The 21,306-nt window shown below is 47.8% G+C and overlaps 1 protein-coding gene and 1 pseudogene across 3 annotated transcripts in view; both read right to left on the bottom strand.

Annotated features, from left to right (window-relative positions):
• DRC7 (dynein regulatory complex subunit 7) overlaps positions 1-21,306 on the bottom strand; it is a 35,756-nt gene that overhangs the window by 3,177 nt on the left and 11,273 nt on the right. For all 3 annotated transcript variants that reach the window (XM_023209849.2, XM_023209850.2, XM_023209851.2), the window contains 9 exons: positions 20,292-20,510; positions 10,220-10,348; positions 6,940-7,012; positions 5,831-5,959; positions 5,541-5,669; positions 3,844-4,064; positions 2,178-2,393; positions 1,532-1,642; positions 1,075-1,185 (listed from right to left, as the gene is read on the bottom strand). In XM_023209849.2, coding sequence (XP_023065617.1) covers positions 1,075-1,185; positions 1,532-1,642; positions 2,178-2,393; positions 3,844-4,064; positions 5,541-5,669; positions 5,831-5,959; positions 6,940-7,012; positions 10,220-10,348; positions 20,292-20,510 — 1,338 coding nt within the window. The remainder of the gene's footprint in view (positions 1-1,074; positions 1,186-1,531; positions 1,643-2,177; positions 2,394-3,843; positions 4,065-5,540; positions 5,670-5,830; positions 5,960-6,939; positions 7,013-10,219; positions 10,349-20,291; positions 20,511-21,306) is intronic.
• LOC111541205 lies at positions 13,101-14,272 on the bottom strand (annotated as a pseudogene).

Here is a 21,306-nt window from a genome sequence, read left to right as displayed (position 1 = left end):
TTTTTGAGACGGAGTCTCGCTCTGTCGCCCAGGCTGGAGTGCAGTGGTGTGATCTCGGCTCACTGCCAGCTCCGCCTCTCGGGTTCACACCATTCTCCTGCCTCAGCCTCCCGAGTAGCTGGGACTACAGGCACCTGCCACCACGCCCAGCTAATTTTTTGTATTTTTAGTAAAGATGGGGTTTCACCGTGTTAGCCAGGATGGTCTCGATCTCCTGACCTTATAATAAGCCCGCCTCGGCCTCCCAAAGTGCTGAGATTGCAAGCGTGAGCCACCGTGCCCAGCCTCTGGACCTGTGTTTACTGGTGACAGCCAACTCTTTTTTTCTTACATGAATTTGTGTCTCTCTACCTGAGCTTTGGTTTCCTTCTCTGAGGATCTGACAGGATCATGTCTGTAAAGCACGCAGCCTGATGCCTGACAATCCACAGCAGATGCTTATTCAGTCAATGGTAGTGGTTATAAATGATGTTAGTTAAAAACTGCCAGTAACTCCCTTCACTTTTCTTTTCCACCCTGGGGCCTGTGTCCTACATCTGGAGACGTTGGGGCAGACACCTTTCCCTGGGATCTGAGAACGGTCATCTGATGCACCGTCCTGCCTCACGATCCCCAAACTATTTTTAGAAATTGGTGAAAGGGATTCAGAAGCCGGCCCTGTAAACCAGGTGGGGCCTTGCAACCCGAGGGTGTAACCCAAATGCCCTCCCTGTGCTGGAGAGCAGGAGAGCTCAGGCCTGGAGCCAGAGGTAGCTCACTGGGGCCACTGACCCAGGGTGCAACCTCAGTGGGAGCCCTGAGTAGAGGAGGGCACATAATTTTAATTCTTTTCCCAACCACAGGCCTTGGCTTGGCTACAGACCCTGGGGATGGGGGGAGACTTTGCCCAAATCCCAAGTACTCTTTGGGATGAACCATAGTAATGGTCAGCTCGGCAGCAAGGATGACCACATGGTATCAATAACCGTATCCCCCACAGAGGGTTTCTCAGCAGAATCCCTCATGGTCCCCACCACCCTGGAGGCCAGGGGGGTCTAGGAAAAGCTGGGGCCTGGAGAAGGGATTGGGACTGACCATGGCCTCCCGATATTCCTTGCTCTTCTCATTCCGCTTGGTGTCATAGATGGAGATGGTCAGCGTGTGCACTGCCTCCTCTTCCTCTCGAAGCTTCAGGATCTCCAGCACCTGAAATGAGAAGTGTTGGAGGGCGTGATGAAGACACTCCCCACTCCTGTAACCCCAGCATTTTGGGAAGTCAAGGAGGGCAGATCGCATGAGTTCAGGAGTGTGAGACCAGCCTGGGCAAAATGGAAAAACCCTGTCTGTTAAAAAACAAAAACAAGAAATTAACCAGCCATGGTGGTGTGCGCCAGTAGTCCCAGTTACCTGGGAGGATGAGGTGGGAGGATCACTTGAGCCTGGGATGTACAGCCATCATTGCACCACTGCATTCCAGCCTGGGTTACAGAGTGAGACCCTATCTCAAAAATAAAGATACCACCCACCTGCTCACTCTCCCATAGGACCCTACCTCCAGCTCTGACTCCCAGACCTGATGTCTGGACAGCTTCTCCTCCCTCTTCAGGTGCATCATGGCCTCGTACTGGTAGAGCAGCTTCTTGGTGTGCTCCATGGGCTCCACCTGGGACAACAACCACCTCGGTAACACAGAGAGGCTGCCATGATCGGGGCATAGGACCACGTGGGTTCAAATCTACCCCTGCCACTTTCTAGCTGTGTGACCTCGAGCAAGTTGCTAAACCTCTCTGAGCCTTAATTTTCTCACTTATAAAAATACAGATAATAATAAAAGAGAAACTGAAGACTCAGAAAAGCTAGGGACTGTGCCGGGAGAGTAAGGGTTTGACTAGGAAGGCGAGCCCCTCCCCCAGAGCCTCCCTGGGATCTGAGGTTTGCCCTGACCAGGAGTGGGGAACATGAGGAGTCGTCTTAGCCTGCTGAGTTCTCTTTTTTGGTAGAAAAGGGAAGATTTTCAGAGGAGCTGCAAAGAGAAGGGTCCCCAGATGGGAACTTTTGGTTTTCCCAAGGGGCAAAGATAAATTTCGGGGCCGGAATTCACCAGTGCCCATCCAGGTTCTCCCAAATTGCTGGAATAAGACAAAGAGCCCCGGTTCCTCCTACACCCGACCCCTGCCCGCCGTGGTCCCCAGGCCCACCTCGAAGCTGATGCACATGTCGGGCGTCATGATGATCTTGTTGCCCTTGCTGTCCACCTCGGTGCGCCGCAGGAACTCGCGCTTGGAGGCTGTGATGTGGTCGTCGCGGCAGTGGTAGCGCAGCTGGATGCGCTCCTCCGCCAGCAGAAACACGCGCTCTGCCACGTCCTCCTCCGCGGGCTTCGCTGGGTTGCGGAAGAACCGCTCTGTGATTTTCTGGGAGGCGAGAACAAGCAAAGGATGAGGGTGTGAGAGATTTCTGTGCATGCCCGCAGGCAGGAGCAACGGACCTTGAGGACACTGGAGTCTGGGGTTGTTTGGGGATTCATGTGGAATAGCCCCTCCTGCTAAGCAGACAATGGATTTCGTGGGTTCTCAGGGCCACGCCACTCTAGTCCCTTATGTTGCTGGGCCCCTCCTCAGCTCCTTCAAGACCCTGCTTGCCTACCTCAAGAGATGGAGAGCTCACCACTTCTGCAGGCAGCCTACTCCATTGCTAGACCCCTAGACATCCCTTACTGCTAGAAAGAGCTTCTTTGGCATGCCGCCATTACACACAGTTGCCAACTAAATTGTAATGACATGGAGGGGAAAATGCACAATTTCATGTTAAGTGGGTAATACAGGGACTACAATTCCCAGATCCCTATCTCAATTACGTTAGAAAAAACTCTCAAAACCAAACCTATAATCCATGGTAATATATGAGAGATGCCATTCTGAGATATTTTTGCTTTTCTCTACATTCTTACATGTTTTCCAAATGTTTAGTCATGAGTGTGTATTTTTGCATAACAATAAGGAAATAACACATCCTTGACCCCACGGTTGAGGGCACAGTCTGGCACCAGACAACCCCAGGATGGTGCATTTGGTGATACGATTTGGCTTCGTGTCCCCCCACCCAAATCTCACCTTGAATTGTAATAATCCCCATAGGTCAAGGGCGGGACCAGGTGGAGATAATTGAATCATGGAGGTGGTTTCCCCCATGCTATTCTCATGATAGTGAGTGAGTTCTCCTGAGATCTGATGGTTTTTTTTTTTTTTTTTTTTTGAGACGGAGTCTCACTGTGTCACCCAGGCTGGAGTGCAGTGGCCGGATCTCAGCTCACTGCAAGCTCCGCCTCCCGGGTTTACGCCATTCTCCTGCCTCAGCCTCCGGAGTAGCTGGGACTACAGGCGCCCGCCACCTCGCCAGGCTAGTTTTTTGTATTTTTAGTAGAGATGGGGTTTCACCGTGTTAGCCAGGATGGTCTCGATCTCCTGACCTCGTGATCCGCCCGTCTCGGCCTCCCAAAGTGCTGGGATTACAGGCTTGAGCCACCGCGCCCGGCCCGATCTGATGGTTTTATAAGCGGTTTCCCCTTTGCTCCACACTTATTCGCACTCCTGCTGCCTGGTGAAAAGGACCCTTGTGCCATGATGCAAAGTTTCCTAAGGGCTCCCCAGCCATGCGAAACTGAGTCAATGAAGCTTCTTTTCTTTATAAATTATCCAGTCTCAGGTATTTCTTAATAGCAGCATGAGAACAGACTAATACATTTGGTAAAATGCTTTGTTCATCATTGGTGCCCTTGGATGAGCCAGGGCTCTCACCATTCAGAGGTGACATCAGCCGCCAGAGAAGGAGGGCGACCTGTTCCCAGCCCCAGCGAGCTCTTACCACAATGGGCCGGGGATTTGACTCTGCACTGCTCAGAGTGAGTTTCTTGACTCGGGGTCCGAAGTTGGCATGGCGGTAGGAGAGGAAGTCTGGGCGTCCTCGATAGTACTCTGTCATTGTCCTGGCTGTCTCCTCCCGCTTTATCAGGCCATCCACACGGGCCGTTTCATAAAACTCAATGACACGGTCCATCTCAGGTTGCATGGACTTGTACGAGTGCACTGGGTGGGGAGCGGGAGGTGGGAGGAGACAGCTACATGAGCACTAGGAAGTATGGCTGCTGGCTTGATCGCCCAACCGCAGGCCCAGGGAGAAGACAGCCCCACATTATGGATGAGGTTAGCTATGGAACCGTTCCCCTATTGCTGGGTGTTTAGGTTGTGTACAACTTTTTCTGATTATTACCAACACCATGATGAACATCTGCATCGTGCATTTTTCATTCTTGTCCATTATTTGCTAAGAGTAAATTATCAGCAATGGAGTTGCTGGGTCCAAAAGTGTACTTTTTTTTTGAGATGGAGCCTCGCTCTGTCACCCAGACTGGAGTGCAGTGACGCGATCTCAGCTCACTGAAATCTCCGCCACCTGGGTTCAAGTGATTCTCCTGTCTCAGCCTCCCAAGTAACTGGGACTACAGGCACCTGCCACCACACCTGGCTAATTTTTGTATTTTTAGTAGTAGCAGGGTTTCACCATGTTGGCCAGGCTGGTCTCAAACTCCTGACCTCAGGCGATCCACCCAAAGTGCTGGGATTATAGGTGTGAGCCACTGTGCCCAGCCAAAAGCATACACGTTTTGTGGTCATTATCAATATTTTGCCCAACTGTCCATAAAAGTTCCAATTTGCTGTCACATCAACAGTGACACAGAGTGACTGTTGCTGCCACACTTGTTCATACCCAGTGGTACCATTTTTTTCATCTTTGCCAACATGGGGGTTATAAGATGGGTCCTTTATTGGTTAGGGACTGTATTAGTTTCTTTTTTTCAATATCAACCTCCAAATGAGGTTGATCATTTTAAAAAATGTATATTACCCCTATACTTTTCTTTTGTAAATTTCTTGGGCAGGATTTTTTTTTTTTTTTTTTTCCTTGAGACAGGATCTCTCTCTCTCACCCAGGCTGGAGTGCAGTGGCATAATCTCGGCTCACTGCAGCCTCAACCTCCTGGGTTCAAGTGATTCTCCTGCCTCAGCCTCCTGAGTAGTTGGGATTACAAGCATGTGCCACCACTCCTGGCTAATTTTTGTATTTTTTGTAGAGATGGGGTTTCACCATATATCTCAAGCTGGTCTTGAACTGCTGGGCTCAACTGCCCACGTTGGCCTCCCAAAGTACTGGGATTACAGGTGTGAGACCCTGTGCCTGGCACTGCCTCCTTTAAATATGGCCTCTGCCATGTGACCTCGTGGTGAGGTTCTGGCCTGATTCCAACCACTAAACAGGCATGTGGTGCCCCCTTTAGCTTTCCTGGAGGAGTATTTGTCATGTTTCGTTAGATTTTCTGAGCTTTCCCTGACCTCCCACACATTGGGTTTGCTGAGGGAGGCAGGGCAGCTTCTACTGCTTGCTGCCCAAGAACCCCTGTGTAGTATGTATGCTGGTTCTTCCCACCACATACCACCTGCCACAGGGTGTGTGAGGCCTCTACCCCAAGCTCCTGGCCGGCCCAGGATAGGGGAGCCACGCACCGCGCAGAGCCTGGGGGTGGCCGGGTTTGAAGTAGTCAGTCTTCAGGTCTGTGGTCTTGTTTATGTGTTTCAGCTCCAGCATGTCCTCCCGGTTCTGGTACCACTCCTTTATCTCCAAAATATTGGTACCTGTGGGGCCGATGGATGTTTGCTGCAGCCAGGCCAGCTCCCCTACTCTTTAACCCCCACTTACTCCAGGGACACAGAGGCCAGCAATGCCCCCAGAGAGAGTAGAAGCCACCCCTGCCCCTGGGCGGGCCTGGACCCATGGCCAGAGCAATCCCCCTTACACTCGAGGTCCTCATAGGTGGTGAGGCGGCTCACAAGGCCATTGCTGTTGAGGTACGGGGCCCACTTCTCCAGCTTTGCCCTCTTGTACTGAATCACCTTCTTCCCGTTCGGGCAGCGGGTCTCAAATGCTGTGGACACAGTCAACTGGGGTCTCTCCTTCCTAGTTTGGGGGAAGGCGGGGCCAGCCCTGCCCAGCCACTCATCCATCCACTGCCCGTTCTCTGTGTACTGAACTCCTCTGGCCCCAAGCTCGATCCAGGGAGGCCGAGGAGAATAATCACCAGGGGGTGGCCCCAGCCCTAGAGCGGTTCTCAGGCCAGACAGAAGCACAAATCCATCCAAGATGTGAGTGGATTTGAGCCCCATCAGAGGGTCTGCCCTGCAGCCAACCACACTATTCCACTGCCAGGCCTTTGCTTGTACAGGTCTCTGCCAGAAACACCATCATCCTCTCCTCCTCTTGTTGGACTGACTCCTTCAGATCCTTCAAAACTTTACCCAGGTGACCTCTAGCCTACTTCTGGTACCCTCTTCTGCTCACCCATCCCCAGGCCCTAGCCCCAGTGCTGGGCTGGGTGTGCCTCCTCTGGGTTCCTGTGACACCCTCTCTGGCACTTCCCACCCTGATGAAATGGCCCATACCCTCCCCATAGGCCTGGGTGCTCCCTAGGTGGGCACCAGCAGATACTGACATGGAGCATGACAGTCCCTGCCCTCCTGCCTTCTCTACCTGCCCCTCTCCGGTCCTGAGACCCCCCCGCACCATCTGGGCACTGCCCATAGCCTCCTCTGGGTAGAAGAGTGTGAGAGGGGAACGGGCTGGGTTCCCAGGCCTTGCTGCCGCCCACACGCCATCATCCCACACATGCTCACTAAGCTGCATCGCCCTGTGTGCCTGACTGGTGTCAGGGCCTCGGGGTCAGAGCTGAGTGCTTGTGGCAGGAAGGGAGGAGGGAGGGAGAGAGGGTGCAGCTGAAGGTGGGAAGGGTGGAAATGTGGAGCACGGCATTCCCTGCTGTGTCCCCCCGCCTCACTGCTGCTGCAGACCTCTCTGGAGGCCCCGGAACTGGATCTGGAGAGGGGAAGTGAACACACAAATAGAAAATACCTTCCGGGGAGATCTCAATCTGTTCCACCCACGAGTGGGGCATGTCGAAGCTCTTATCCTCATCCTCCTTGCCCTGATGGGAGAGAAGCGGGTGGAGGAGGTGGTGTTGGTCAGGGCCTTGAAGCAGAAGTTATGGTCAAAGCTCTGTCTCTGCCTGCAGAGCCAAGCCAAGGTGGTCCGTTGGCTTCCCCAGGGGAACTGGAGGTCATGAGCATGACTCATGATGTGAAAGAGGAGGAGTCCACTCTGGGCAGGGAGCCCTTCCCTATACCTGCCTGGCGTAGGACAGCAGCGCCCCCTGCCCTGGCTGCAGGCCCTTCGTGATTAGACAGGTGTTTCTGGAGTCAGGGCGCCCAAGCCCCACCCTCTCTCCAAGACCAGCTAAGGGGTCCTGGGCAAGTCTGTTAACTGCTCTAAGCCTTAGTTTTCTTAACTGTAAACTGTAAACTGTAAACTGTAAAGACCTTTTAGGAGGATTAAATGATATAATGTCTGTAAAGGCCTTGGGACTCTGTCTGGCTGACATTATTATTATTATTATTATTAGAGATGGAGTCTTGTTCTGTTGCCCAGGCTGGAGTGCAGTGGCATGATCTTGGCTCACTGCAACCTCCATCTCCCAGGTTCAAGTGATTCTCCTGCCTCAGCCTCCTGAGGAGCTGGGATTACAGGCATGCGCCTACCACACCCAGTTGATTTTTGTATTTTTAGTAGAGATGGGGGGGGGGAGGGGTGGGTCTCACCATGTTGCCCAGGCTGGTCTCGAACTCCTGACCTCAAATGATATACCCATCTTGGCCTCCCATAGTGCTGGGATTACAGGCATGAGCCACCGTGCCCGGCCTCTTATCGTTTCCTCTCTGAGCCTTAATTTCCCCATTTGTGAAATAAGGCCCGATCTAGATAAATTGTCCTCAAACTAGATAATCACAGAAACTTGGATAAGACTTTCTCATCTTAAGACCTTTTTTCCACAAACATTGCTCATACGTCTGATACCTGCTTATCTAATTGTGACATGTTGCAGGGGACAAAAATAGGTGAGCAGTCAGCAGTTAGTATTGTCAAAAATCTCTAAGACAGCCAGGTGGGTGGGCTGTCACCAGGGGTCTGTTTTTTCCTGGGGGTCCATGACTGGGCTGTGACTCTTTGGGTTGCCCTCTGTCCATCGTTGCTGTAACGAGGGCTCTTGGGCCAGGGTGGACCAGGACTCTGTGACTGGAACTGTTTGATTATTAGCCACGCTGGCACTAAGCCAGCTGCCTGCAGGGCTGGGCTCTCAGGCCCTGGCTGGTCCATGCCCCACAGCCAGCAGGGGGTGCCTATGCCTGGATTTACTGCACACGAGCTGTCCCCAGTCTCTGGAAATGAGGACGCTGAGAACATTTAGCACCCTTTTCAGGCGGTCTACACTGCTGTGCCAAGCATATCACATCAAGCAGCCCCAGGAAGGAACAGAGTTACCACTGAGAACCCAGAATGTGGAGCCAGACTGTGTAGGTTCAAATCCCAGCTCTGTCACTTACCAGCTGTGTCGCTTTGGGTAAGTGACTTAACCTCTCTGTGTGTGAGTCTTCCCATCGGTAAAATGGGATCATATCAATCACAGGTGGTAATACCAGTGCCCACCTCACCAGGTGGCTGTGGGGATTTTAACGAGTTACTTCAGGTTAAATAGATACAACGGATCCCAATGCTTAGTAAGGACCATATGAGTGCTACCTTTTACTTTGGGCTGAATGGCATCCCCCTAAAATTCATAGGTTGAAGTTTTAAGCCCTGAAAGTGACTATATTTGTTTTATTTATTTTTCTTATGTTTTCTTTGTTGTTGCTGTTGTCTTGATCACTTACTGTTTGAATGATTGTATTTAGAGACAGGGTCTTTAGAGAGGTGATTAAGGTCAAATGAGTTCAATTAGAGTGGGCCCTAATCCAATAGGACTGTGTTGGTTGGGCATGGTGGCTCATGCCTGTAATACCAACACTTTGGGAGGCCAAGGCAAGGGGATCTCTTGAGCCCAGGAGTTCGAGACCAGCCTAGGTAACATAGCAAGACCATGTCTCTCTGAAAAACAAAAATTAGCCAGGTGTGGTGGTGTGTGTTTGTAGTCCCAGCTACTCAAGAGGCCAAGGTGGAAAGATCATTTGGGCCCAGGAGTTCGAGGCTGCAGTGAGCTATGATCGTGCCACTGCACTCCAGCCTGAGCAATAGAGGAGACCTTGCCTCAAAACAATTAAAAAAAAAAAAATGACTGATGTCCTTGTAAGAACAGATTGGGACATAGATTTGTACAGAGGGAAGACAGTGTGAAGACAGGGAGAAGACAGCCATCTACAAGCCAAGGACAGGGGGCTCAGAAGGAACCAACCCTGTCCACACCTTGATCTCAGACTTCCAGCCTCCAGAACTGTAAGAAAATTAATTTGTCGTTTAAGCACCCCCATCTGTGGTGCTTTGTGATGCCAGACGAATGCACCTATTAGAATTACTATGAATACAACTATGACCCTTCTGCCTCCATTTCACGTAAAGGCTGAAACGGAATTCAGAGAAGGGAGGCTGGTGATGTGGGTAAGGCCCTGGCCAACGACTTTCAGAGGAACTGACAGAACAGACAAGAAAGGCCTGGCAGCGTGTGAGGCTCATGATGGCTACGTGGGATGGAATGGAGAACAGCCAGCTCTGGGACTCCCAGGGAGTTGCAGAGCGGGGTCTTATGATCCCGCTCTGCAACTTTCTTTTTCTAAATTTATTTTTATTTTTATTTTTTGTGGTGGGGTGGGGTTGCCCAGGCTGGAATGCAGTGGCAGGAACACAGCTCCCTGCAGCCTTGACCTCCCAGTCTCAAGTGATCCTCCTGCCTCAGCCTCCCAAGTAGCTGGGACTATAGGTGCATGCCACCACAGCCAGCTAATTTTTAAATTTTCTTGTAGAGACAGGGTCCCACTACGTTGCCCAGGCTGGCAAGGGGCATGCTTTTCAAAGGAGCAGGGCAACTCCTGAACAAGGTGGACGATATGGGGGGCAGAAGACCTGACTTCAAGTCCTGTCCCTTCCTTAACCCACTGGGAGGTCCTGGGTAGGTTACTGGCCTTTCTGGGTCTCAATGTGCCCATCTGTAAAATAAGGGAATTGCCCAAGCCTTCGTGCTTTGAGGAACGGATATTGGTCTACTTGGGCCATCCCCCACTGCCACACACATGCTGCTGGGGACACTTGTCAGGCTCCCTGAAGCCTTCACACACATTCCCTTGGTTCTTGAGCTGCTGAGACTCACCAGATTTTCCACATCATCCTCATCGTTTATCCCACTGTCATCTTCTTCAGTCAGGGACAGCTGAGACTTATCAGTCCCCAGGAGCATGTACTCCCACCTCACAGGGTCACCCAGGTCAAAGATCAAGTCCTGTTGGGGATGAGGACAGTCAACTGAGTGCACTCCACAGCCACCACGTCCCCATCTGCTCCATGAGGAGTTGGGAGACGGCTACTCCAGGGCAGAGAAGGGACTTGGGCCCAGGGCTTAGAGAAGCAGAACGTCAGTCCCAGGCGGCTCTGAGAGTCCACGCCCACCCTCCTCATCCCAGCAGGGAAACTGAGGCCCCGAGGGGAAGCAGAACTCCCTGCCCATCATTCAGCCTCCCTGTGAGGAAATCTCGTGCTGACCTCTGTGAAAGACTACGAGGCTCTCTGGCCTGGGCTAGACCTGGATGTGCAGGTCTTTCTGCATCAGCTGGGCAGTGCTTAGAGCCAATGAAAACAAACCAGCAAGATTTGATGGCAGAAGGGTCTAGCACCTCCCAGAAAGCGGCAGGTTTTTTAAAAAGGCTTCCTCCTGTTTATTTTACCCATGCGAGGAACAAGGGAACTAGGCAGGCACACGTGGAGGTTATACATAAGAAGCAGGTGGACAGCCGGGCATGGTGGCTCGTGCCTGTAGTTCCAGCACTTTGGGAGACTGACACAGAAGGATCACTTGAACCCAGGAGCTCAAGACCAGCCTGGGTAGCAAAGGGAGATCCCATCTCTACAATTTTTTATTATTTTATTTATTTTTTTTGAGACAGATTCTCACTCTGTTGCCCAGGTTGGAGTGCAGTGGCGTGATCTCGGCTCACTGGAACCTCTGCCTCCCAGGCTCAAGCGATTTTCCTGCCTCAGCCTCCTGAGTAGCTGGGATTACAGGCACATGCCACCATGCCTGGCTCATTTTTATATTTTTAGTAGAGATGGGGTTTCACCATTTTGGCCAGGCTGGTTTTGAACTCCTGACCTCAAGTGATACGCCTGCCTTGGCCTCCCAAAGTACTGGGATTACAGGCATGAGCCACTGTGCCTGGCCTTTTTTTTTTTTTTTTTTTTGGCAGTGCATGGTGGCACCCACCTGTAGTCCTGGCTACTTGGGAGGCTGAGGCAGGAGGATCACTTGATCCCAGGAAGTTGAGGCTGTAGCGAGCTGTGAACACACTACTATACTCCAGCCTGGGAGACAGAGTAAGACCCTGTCTCTCCAAAACAAACAAAAAAAAAAAAAACAGCAGGTGGGTGGGAATTTCTCCTCTATGGAGTGTGTCTGCCACCTCTTTTCTTTCTTTTCTCTTTTTTTTTTTTTTTTATGTTTTTTGAGACAAGGTCTCCCTCTGTTGTCCAGGCTGGAGTGCAGTGGCACGATCTCGGCTCACGGCAATCTCTGCCTCCTCGGTTCAAGCAATTCTCACGCCTCAGCTTCCCAGTTAGCTGGGATTACAGGCGCCCGCCACCACACCCGGCTAATTTTTGTATTTTTAGTAGAGATGGAGTTTCACCATATTGATCAGGCTGGTCTTGAACTCCTGGCCTCAAGTGATCCACCCACCTTGGCCTCTCAAAGTCCTGGGATTAAAGGCGTGAGCCACCATGCCTGGCCAACCTACTTTCACTCTTGGCCTACATTTTGTTACTTTTGTAAACCAGTGTAAGCAGTAGTTAGATATTATGCTTTGTTACTTTAAGTTCTATTTCTTTAGAAAAAGCGTAATTGAATGGACAACGGCCACATCCATGTGTCCAGGGTATGTTAGCACCAGGCAGTCACTCTGTGGATGCCTTACCATCCTCCTCCAACCCCTCGCTATTTCAAGGTTCTTTGAAGAAACAAAGCAGCTGCTCCAATGTTCGTGTGGTGGTAAAAGTGACAGCCTATGCCATCATCTCTTCCTCATGCCCTCACTTGGTACAGTACTGTCCCTCTGGCCTCACTTCCTCCTTCACCTTGGAGCCTGATGGATGGGATGGGGACATTCAGGCTAGAAGAGGTGTAGGAGGACTGTAGCATCCTCTAAAGGGCTGTTATCCTTCAGAGGACACCGACCACCATGGTGCTTATGAGCCCAGGCCCTGGGGGAGGGCAGTGTCGGCTCTTCTCCCTCTGTGTGGGAGAAGCAATCTCACTTCACTCGGCCTCAGTTTCCTTACCTGTAAATGGGAGCAACAATAGTTAACATGTATTGAACAGCTAGAGACTATTTTGAGCACCTACTGAGTGTTACTTCCCACAACCCTGGAATCAGTGTCTGAGGGAGGCAGAGTGACGAGAGGCATCTCCTTTGCTGAAGGCAGAAGTTTCTCTATCTTGGAGCCTCTGACTTATTCACAGAGACAGAGCAACCAGCAGAGCAATCATGCATCAACTCTGCCTGTCTCCCGCAGGGGCCGGCAGTCTCCCTCTGACACTTATTTACTTATTTATTCATTCCCCAAGACTAAATGACCATTTAAAAAGGTCATCAGGTACAGTGGCTCAGGCCTGTAATCCCAACACTTTGGGAGGCCAAGGTGGGCAGATCATTTGAGGTCAGGGGTTCGAAACCAGCCTAGCCAAAATGGTGAAATGCTGTCTCTACTAAAAATACAAAAAAATTACCCAGGCGTGGTGGTGCCTGCCTGTAATCCCAGCTACTCAGGCTGAGGTGAGAAGATCACTTGAACCCTGGAGGCGGGGATTGCAGTGAGCCAAGATCGCACCACTGCACTCCAGCATGGGTGACAGAGCGAGACTCTGTCTCAAAAATAAAATAAAATAAAAGTGTGGACCACTATATAGAAATCAACATTGTCTCCCATAATTTGGTGCGTCTGGGACTATAGAAATGTCACTGTCTCACCCTACATCTTCAAAATCACATTCTCAGGTCAAAACAAGTCTTCCAAAGGGATCCTTTGGGAAAAACAAGCTATTTCCTCGGCCCATATTTCCCTGTTTTTGTAGCATGCACCAGCAATGTATGCAAGTAGTATATACTAGGAAGGAAGAAGGGGGTCCACCAGCAAGCCCATGGCTGTTGACAGCCATAAGATTAGAGACGAGCACAAAGGGATAGGTCAACATACTGGCAAGCAGTGCTGTGACAGCTTGAGAATAACTCTTCATACTGTTCATTTCATTCCTGATAGAAACCTCACTGTCCAGTGCGTGCATGCATGCGCGTGTGTGTGTGTGAGAAAGAGAGAGACTCTCTCTCTGTTGCCCAGGCTGGAGTGCAGTGGCACAATCATGGCTCACTGTAGCCTTGACCTCCTGGGCTCAAGCAATTGTCCCACCTCAGCCTCTCTAGTAGCTGGGACTACAGGTGCATGCCGTCATGCCTGGCTAATTTTTTTGAATTTTTTTTTATAGAGATGAGGTCTCACTTTGTTGCCCAGGCTGGTCTCAAACTCCTAAGCTCAAGCGATCCTCTTACCTCATCCTCCCAAAGTATCGGGATTACAGGCGTAAGCTGCCATGCCCCACCAGAGTGCATAGGTATTGATGAGGCAGGCCAGCGAGTTACAGAGCCATAAAGAAATGATGTTGCCTAGGAGGAGGTGAGGAACAAGACAGATGAGAAATCCTGGGATGTCTTCTTCCCAGTAGATGTTTGCTATGGAGTCACAAAGTTCATAGTACTTGGACTCTCTGTCAATGAACTGTACCATAAATCTCAGTGATCATGCAGAAGGGATGTGCGATGGGGGTAGCAGCAGAACGAGTGATTATCTCTCGAGTTATCTCCATGATAACTCGGTCAAAGGAAGATGAGACAGCTTTCTGTACATTTCCAGGTCCTAACTACTGCAAAATCTGACCGTGGATTCCCAAGCAGTTTTGGAGTTAAGTGTGTGAACAACCTGCACCTCCCATCAATGCTGGCAATGTACTGAGTATAACTAAAGGGACCAGGAAGCTGACCTACTTGCTAACCGAAAGTATTCTGACCTGTTGTTGCAGGAAGAGGCTCATACCCCATGAGAGCAGCTGGGACAGGATGGTGAGACGGGAGCTCAGGAGCACCAGACTGGCTGCGTCCGCCATGCAGATGGACAGACAGACCAAGCCACCAAGCAAACGAGAAAGCCATTCCTCAGGGTCTCCTTAAAAAGGACCCAAGGGAAACTGGCCTGGTCAGAAACAGAGTGCCTTTGAGACAACGAAAGAGCACTGGTAGACATACCCGAGACTGGGTAATGTGCAAAGAAAAAAGAGGTTTAATGGACTCACAGTTCCACAAAGAGGACAACCAATGCTAATATAAATCAAAGCTCCAGTGGCTCTATTAATATCAGACAAAATAGATGTCAGAATGAAAAATATTACTAGGGACAAAGCTGATTGTTTCATGCTGATAGGTCAATTCGTCATGAGGACATAACAATCTCAAACATTTACTCATCTAATGGCAGGGCTTCAAAACACATGAAGCAAATACTGATAGAACTGAAAGAAGAAATAGAGAAATCCAAAATTGTAGCCCTAAGATTTCAATAATGTTGTCAATAATTGAAAGAAATGTAGGCAGAAAATCTGCAAAGATATACAAGATTTGAATAACACTATCAATCAACTTGAGATTATTGACATTTATAGAACATTCCACCCAACAGCAAAATACACATTCTTGTCAAGTACACACAGAAAATTCACCATATTAAGAATTTGGTGAATTTCCTAGACAGACTATATTATGGTCCATAAAACAAACTATAGCACATATGAAATAATAGAAGTCATATCAAGTTATATTTTCTAATCACTACAGAATTAAATTAGAAATCAACAATAGAAAGATCTCTAGAGGGTTTCTAAATATCTGTAAACTAAACACATTTTCAAATGGTCCATGAATTAAAGGAGAAATTAAAAGGGAAATTGGAGAGCATATTGAATGGAAGGAAAATGAACACGATAGAGTAAAATGTGTGGGATGTCACTAAAGTAGTACTTCCGAGAGAAAGAAGGCTTATGTTAGAAAAGAACAGGCTTAGCCGGGCATGGTGGTGCATGCCTGTAATCTCAGCAACTTGGGAGGCTGAGCCAGGAGAATCACTTGAACCCAGGAGGTGGAGGTTGCAGTGATCCAAGATCGCGCCATTGCACTCCAGCATGGGCAACAAGAGCGAAACTCCATGTCAAAAAAAAAAAAAAAGAACAGTCTTAGATGAATTATCTCAGCTTCCATGTTAAGAAACTGGAAGAGAGTAAATGAAGCTCAAAGTAAGCATAAGGTATAAAATAATAAAGATCAGAGTGGACATCAATGAGATAGAAAACAAAAACAATGGAGAAAAACCACAAAACCAAAAACTGGTTTATTGACAATGAGGTAGGAGGTGGGACTTGACTCAGAAGGTGGGACTTGACTTCCAAGCGGGGAACTCAGACACTGGACAAAATTGAGGACTAGCTAAAACGGGGCCAGGGCAACACCCAGAAATTACACCTTTCCACGGCAAAGACCCAGTGAACCAAAGGTTACCACCCTACTTCTAGAAATTTCTGCATAATCTGCCCCTTCATTTGCATATGATTAAAGTGGATATAAATGTGACTGGGGAACTGCCTCTGAGCTGCTACTCTTGAAACCACCTTTGTACAATTATGACTGAGACACTGAAAGAGATCTCACTTAATTTACTCCATCTTGCTTCTAACCTCCAAGCTGTCCTTGTTCATTCCTAGGTGCAGGCTGAACTAACTTTGGGAGAAACTTAGCCACAAGATTAGAAATTATGGTTTAGGAGTCATGCAGCTGGAGGCTACGAGATTCTGACCTTCCCTAAACTGCTCCTAAGATCAGTGCTTGAGATATTTTGCAGACCCTGCGCTTGATGGCTCAGCTGGCACCACCAGATGGATAAACTGGCTTATCTGATCTTGTGACGCCTACCCAGGAACGGACTTGGTGCAAGAAGACAGCTTTGATTTTCTATGATTTCATCTCTGACCAATCAGCACTCCTGGTTCACTGGCCTTCCCCAACCCACCAAGTTGTCCCTAAAAACTCTGCTCCCTGAATGTAAGAATGCTATGGGAGACTGATTTGAATAATAATAAAACTCTGGTCTCCCACACAGTCAGCTCTGCATGAATTACTCTTTCTCTATTGCAGTTCCCCAGACTTGAATCAGCTTTGTCTAGGCAGCGGCAAGGTGAGTCCCTTGGGTGGTTACAATCTGGGCACACTGCCTATGGGGTAGCCCTGCTCCAACAAGGAGCAGTCCGTCTGCTGCTGCCGTACGCTGCCACTTCAAGAAAAATTGCCTGTAACACCACCAGCTTGCCCTTGAATTATTTCCTGGAAAAAGCCACGAATCCTCACTGGCAAAGCCCTGATTTTGGGGCCTGCCCCTACGTCAAGACCGACAAAACTGACAAACCTCTAACCAGACTGACAGGAGAAAAAGAGAGACACACACATTACCAATATTAAGAATGAATGGGGTAATGTCACTAAAGACTCTAACATATTAAAAGGAAAATAAGGAGCTATTTTGAACACTTTATAATAACAAATTTGAAAACAAATGCACAAATTTCTTGAGAGATACGAACACCAAAGCTCATTCAAAAAGAAATAACCTGAATATCCCTATTGAATTTGTACCTTAAAACCCTTCCACAAAGAAAATTCCAGCCACAGATGGCTTCACTTGCAGAATCCAGCAAACATGTGCAAAAGAAATCATGCCAATTCTACAGAAACTCATCCAGAAAACTGAAGAAAAGGGAAACTTCCCAACTCATTCCACGAGACCAGCATTACTGTGCTACCAAAACCCAGCAAAGATATTCTAAGAAAACTACAGAACAATATCTCTCTTCAACAAAGATGCAGAAATTCTAAGCAAAATTTTCAGTTCAAAACCAATAATATTTAAACGATTAAACCATCCTAATGAAATGAGGTTTATCCCAGGAATGCAAGGTTATTCTAACATTCAAAAATCAATCCAAGTAACTTACCATGTAGATAGACTAAAAAAGAAAAATCATAATAATATCAATAGATTCAGAAAAAGTATTTGACAAAAATCTAGCATCCATTTCTGAAAAAAGTCTCAGCAAACTAGGACTAGAGAAAAACTTCCTTTATTTCATAAAAGGAACCAATAAGAGAAACCTATGGCTAATACTATACTTAATGGTATGAGACTAAATGCTCTCCCTAAGATCAGGAATAAACAGGTGTGCTTTCATCACTTCTATTTAATATTTACTGGTGATTCTAGCCAGTGTGATAAGGCAAGAAAAGCATCCAGATTGGAAAAGAAGTAAAACTGTTTTTATTCACAGATAACATAATTATCTATATAGAAATTGATGGAATCCACACAAAGGCTATTAGGACAAATAAGTTAATTTGGGAAGATTTCAGGATAGAAAATCAATATGTAAAAATCAATTGCATTTCTATTCACTAGCAAAGAATAGTCAGAAGTTGAAATTTAAAAAAAAATCATAGTATCAAAAAGTGAAATATTTAGGAATAAATCTGACAAAAGATGTGCAAGAACTGTACACTGAAACCTACAAAATGTTGCTGACGGAAATTTTAAAAGACTTAAATAACTGAAGAGAGATACCATGTTCATGGGTGAAAAATTCAATATTGTTGATAAAACGGTTCTCTCTCAATTGATCTATGGATCCAATATAATCTCAGTCACAATCTTCTTTTCAGGGCATGGGACGGTGGTTCAAACGTGTGATCCCAGCACTTTAGGAGGCCAAGATGGGTGGATTGCTTGAGACCAACCTGGGCAACATGGCAAAACCCATTTTTTGTCTCTATAAAAAATATAAAAATTAGTTGGGCATAGTGGCACATACCTGTAGTCCCACCTACGCGGGAGGCTGAGGTGGAAGAATTGCTTGAGCCCAAAGGTTGAGGTTGAAGTGAGCCATGATCGCATCACTACACTCCAGCCTGGTCAACAAAGGAAGACCCTGTCTCAAAAAATAAAAATGTTCTTTTGGGGTGATGAAAAAATTCTGGAATTAGATAGTGGTGATAGTTGCACAGTCTTGTAAATACACCAAAAGCCACTAACTTGTGCACTTTAGTGGATTTATATTATGTCAATTACACCTCAACTTATAAAAGGGGGGGGAACACAGTCTAATTTACCAGTTAATAGAAGAAAAAATTATGATCATCTAATAGATGAAAAAAATTTGATATAAACAAATTTTGTTTGATTAAAAACTGCTAGCAAACAGAAAGAAATCCCTTAGTTAAAGGGTAGCTAGCTATAAAAACCCTACAGTCAAGATAAACATCATAAAAATGGTGAAATGTTACGATACTAAGGCTTTACTTGTGAATCAGGACTGAGACAGGATATTCAGAATCCCCACTTCAATTTGACATTATACTGGATGTACTAACCAGAGAAATAAAACAAAAAGAAATGAAAAAGTATAAGGATTAAAAATAAAGAAATAAAATAGCTGTCATTCAGCTGTAGGACTGATTGTGTATGCAGAAAATCCCAAAGTCTTTACAGATTAAATTTTAAAATGAGTAGGTAGGTTTAAAACTTACTGGATATGTGAACAGTTTGCAAAAAGCAATTGCTTTTTTTTTTTTTTTTTTTTTTTTGAGACAGAGTCTTGCTCTGTCTCCCAGGCTGGAGAGCAGTGGCGCAATACAGGCTCACTACAACCTCCGCCTCCCGGGTTCAAGCAATTCTCCTGCCTCAGCCTCCCAAGTAGCTGGGATTACAGGTGCCCACCACCACACTGGGCTATTTTATTTTAATTTTTAGTAGAGACAGGGTTTCACCATGTTGGCCAGGCTGGTCTCGAACTCCTGACTTCAAGTGATCTCCCCTTCTCGGCCTCACAAAGTGCTGGCATTACAGGTGTGAGCCCCCGCACCCAGCCAAAAATCAATTGCATTAAATAAAACCACAGTGCAATACCGTTACATGTCCACTACAACAGCTAAAATGGAAAAGAAAGTATCCAGTATTGGCAAGGATGTGGATGGAGCTCCGAGAACCCTCATACATTGCTGGTGGGAGTGTAAATGGATGCAATCACTTGAGAAATCGGGCAGTATCTACTAAAACTGAGCACATGCCCACCCTGTGACCCAGCAATCCCACCCCTCAGTAGTTACCCAACAGAAATGTGTATATGTGTTCACTGAAATACATGTATACAAATGTTCGTGGCGGCACTATTCAAAATAGTCCCAAACTGGACACAGTCTCAATGTGCAACTGTAGAAAGGACAAATAAGTTCTGGTGTATTCAAATAATGGAAAAGTAATAAAAAATGAAAATGAACAAACCACACAAAAAACCATAATGAATTTCATAAACATAACCATGAGTGAAGGAATCCAGGCATAAGAGTATTGAATCACTGTGTGATTCAACTGATGTAAACTCCAAAAACAGATGAAACTAATGGATGCTGTTAGAAGTCAAGGTAATGCTTAACTCTGGGGACGATGGCGGGGTTGGTAGCCAGGAGGGGACATGAGGGGGCTTATGCTGGTCCTGGCTACATACGTGTGTTCAGTATGTGATAATTCAATGACATGTACACTTAGGATCGTGACCTCCTCTGTATCCTCTTGTAGGTGCGTGTGTGTACCAGTGTCACATACATAAGTTAAAAATACATTTGGGGGAAGATAGTAATTGTACAAAGGGACTTTCTGGGGTTTGGCCAATGTTCTATTTCTTGATCTGGATGTAGGAAACCAAGGTGTGTTCAATTTGTGGAATTTCATTGAACTGTATGTATGCGTGGGATGAATGCACTTTTCTGCATGTAGGTTACATTTCAATATAGAGTTTTTTAAAAATGCAAACAATCCACATTTTAGAAGGATACACAAATCAGGAGAGACAATAATCGTATCAGAATGATTATTCACGGGCAAGGGAGTGGGCCATGGAGACTCAGCTATGGAGAAGGTTCAAAGCCCTCGTGGCCTGGTGTCTCGCTCTCCCCAAGGTCTGGCTGCCATCGCTTCCCTCTATTCCTGTCACCTGCATTGTGCCTGCCACGCCCACCCAGCTCCCCTTCCCCAGGCACCTTGCAGCAGTTCCAGCAATCCTGCATGTTGATCCAGTAGTTCTTGTGGTTCCAGAGGCTTTCGATGCCCAGGAAGCGCTCGTCCTGGGTGCTGTAGCTATGTCCTGTGAATGCGTCAATGAAGAAGTTCTCAGGCACCTCACGCTTCCCTGATAGCACAAGGACCCAGGAGTGCACCCGCAGGCCGTGCAGGGCATCCGGCTTTGCCTTCTCCGCCTCCTGCCAAGGAAAGGTGGGTGACTATGAGTCAGATGGCTGGAAGAGGAGTGTCAGGGGCCCAGACATCTCCCTGGGGCTGGGCTCTGATGCAGATGGCACCATCAACTGAAGTGGTGGTGATCTCCCATCACCCAACCGCTGAGCCCATTTGTAAAATCAAAACAATGGGAGAGTCTGACTAGATCTGTGGTTTACAAATTGGACTCTTTGGGGCACTGGGCATCTGGGGGTTACCGGCTTTATATGTTGTGACTTTGGGTGAAGTTTCATCCACAGAAAGGAAATGGGAGACCAAGCAGCTTCCTTATCTGCCTCCCTCTGAGAGAACTGTGACTGTCCTGTTGTTCATTGTTATGTATAAATAGGTCTGGACCAGAAGAGAAGCTCAAGGAATACTCTATGGAAGGAAAGGAAAGAAGGGAGGGGGGAAAGAGGATTGGAGGAAGGATAGGAGTGTGGAGTTGAAAGACGAGATGGGAGATGGGTGGAAGGATGGCTGACAGGATGGATGAAAGAACTGATGGCAGGACAGATGGATAGGAGGATGGATGGATGGGAGGATGGATGGATAGGAGGATGGATGGATGGGAGGATGGATGGATGGGATGATGGATGGGAGGATGAGAGGATGGATGGATGGGAGGATGGGTGGATGGGAGGATGGATGGGTGGATGAGAAGATGGATGGATGGATGGATGCAAGGATGGGAGGATGGGTGGATGGAAGGATGGATGGATGGGAGGATGGATGGATGGGAGGATGGATAGATGGGAGGATGGATAGAAGGGAGGATGG

Source organism: Piliocolobus tephrosceles, chromosome 17 (assembly GCF_002776525.5).
Source record: "Piliocolobus tephrosceles isolate RC106 chromosome 17, ASM277652v3, whole genome shotgun sequence".
In the NCBI taxonomy this organism is placed as follows: Eukaryota; Metazoa; Chordata; class Mammalia; order Primates; family Cercopithecidae; genus Piliocolobus; species Piliocolobus tephrosceles.
Note: the sequence above shows the minus strand (reverse complement) of the source record. Positions and strands in the feature narration are given on the sequence as shown.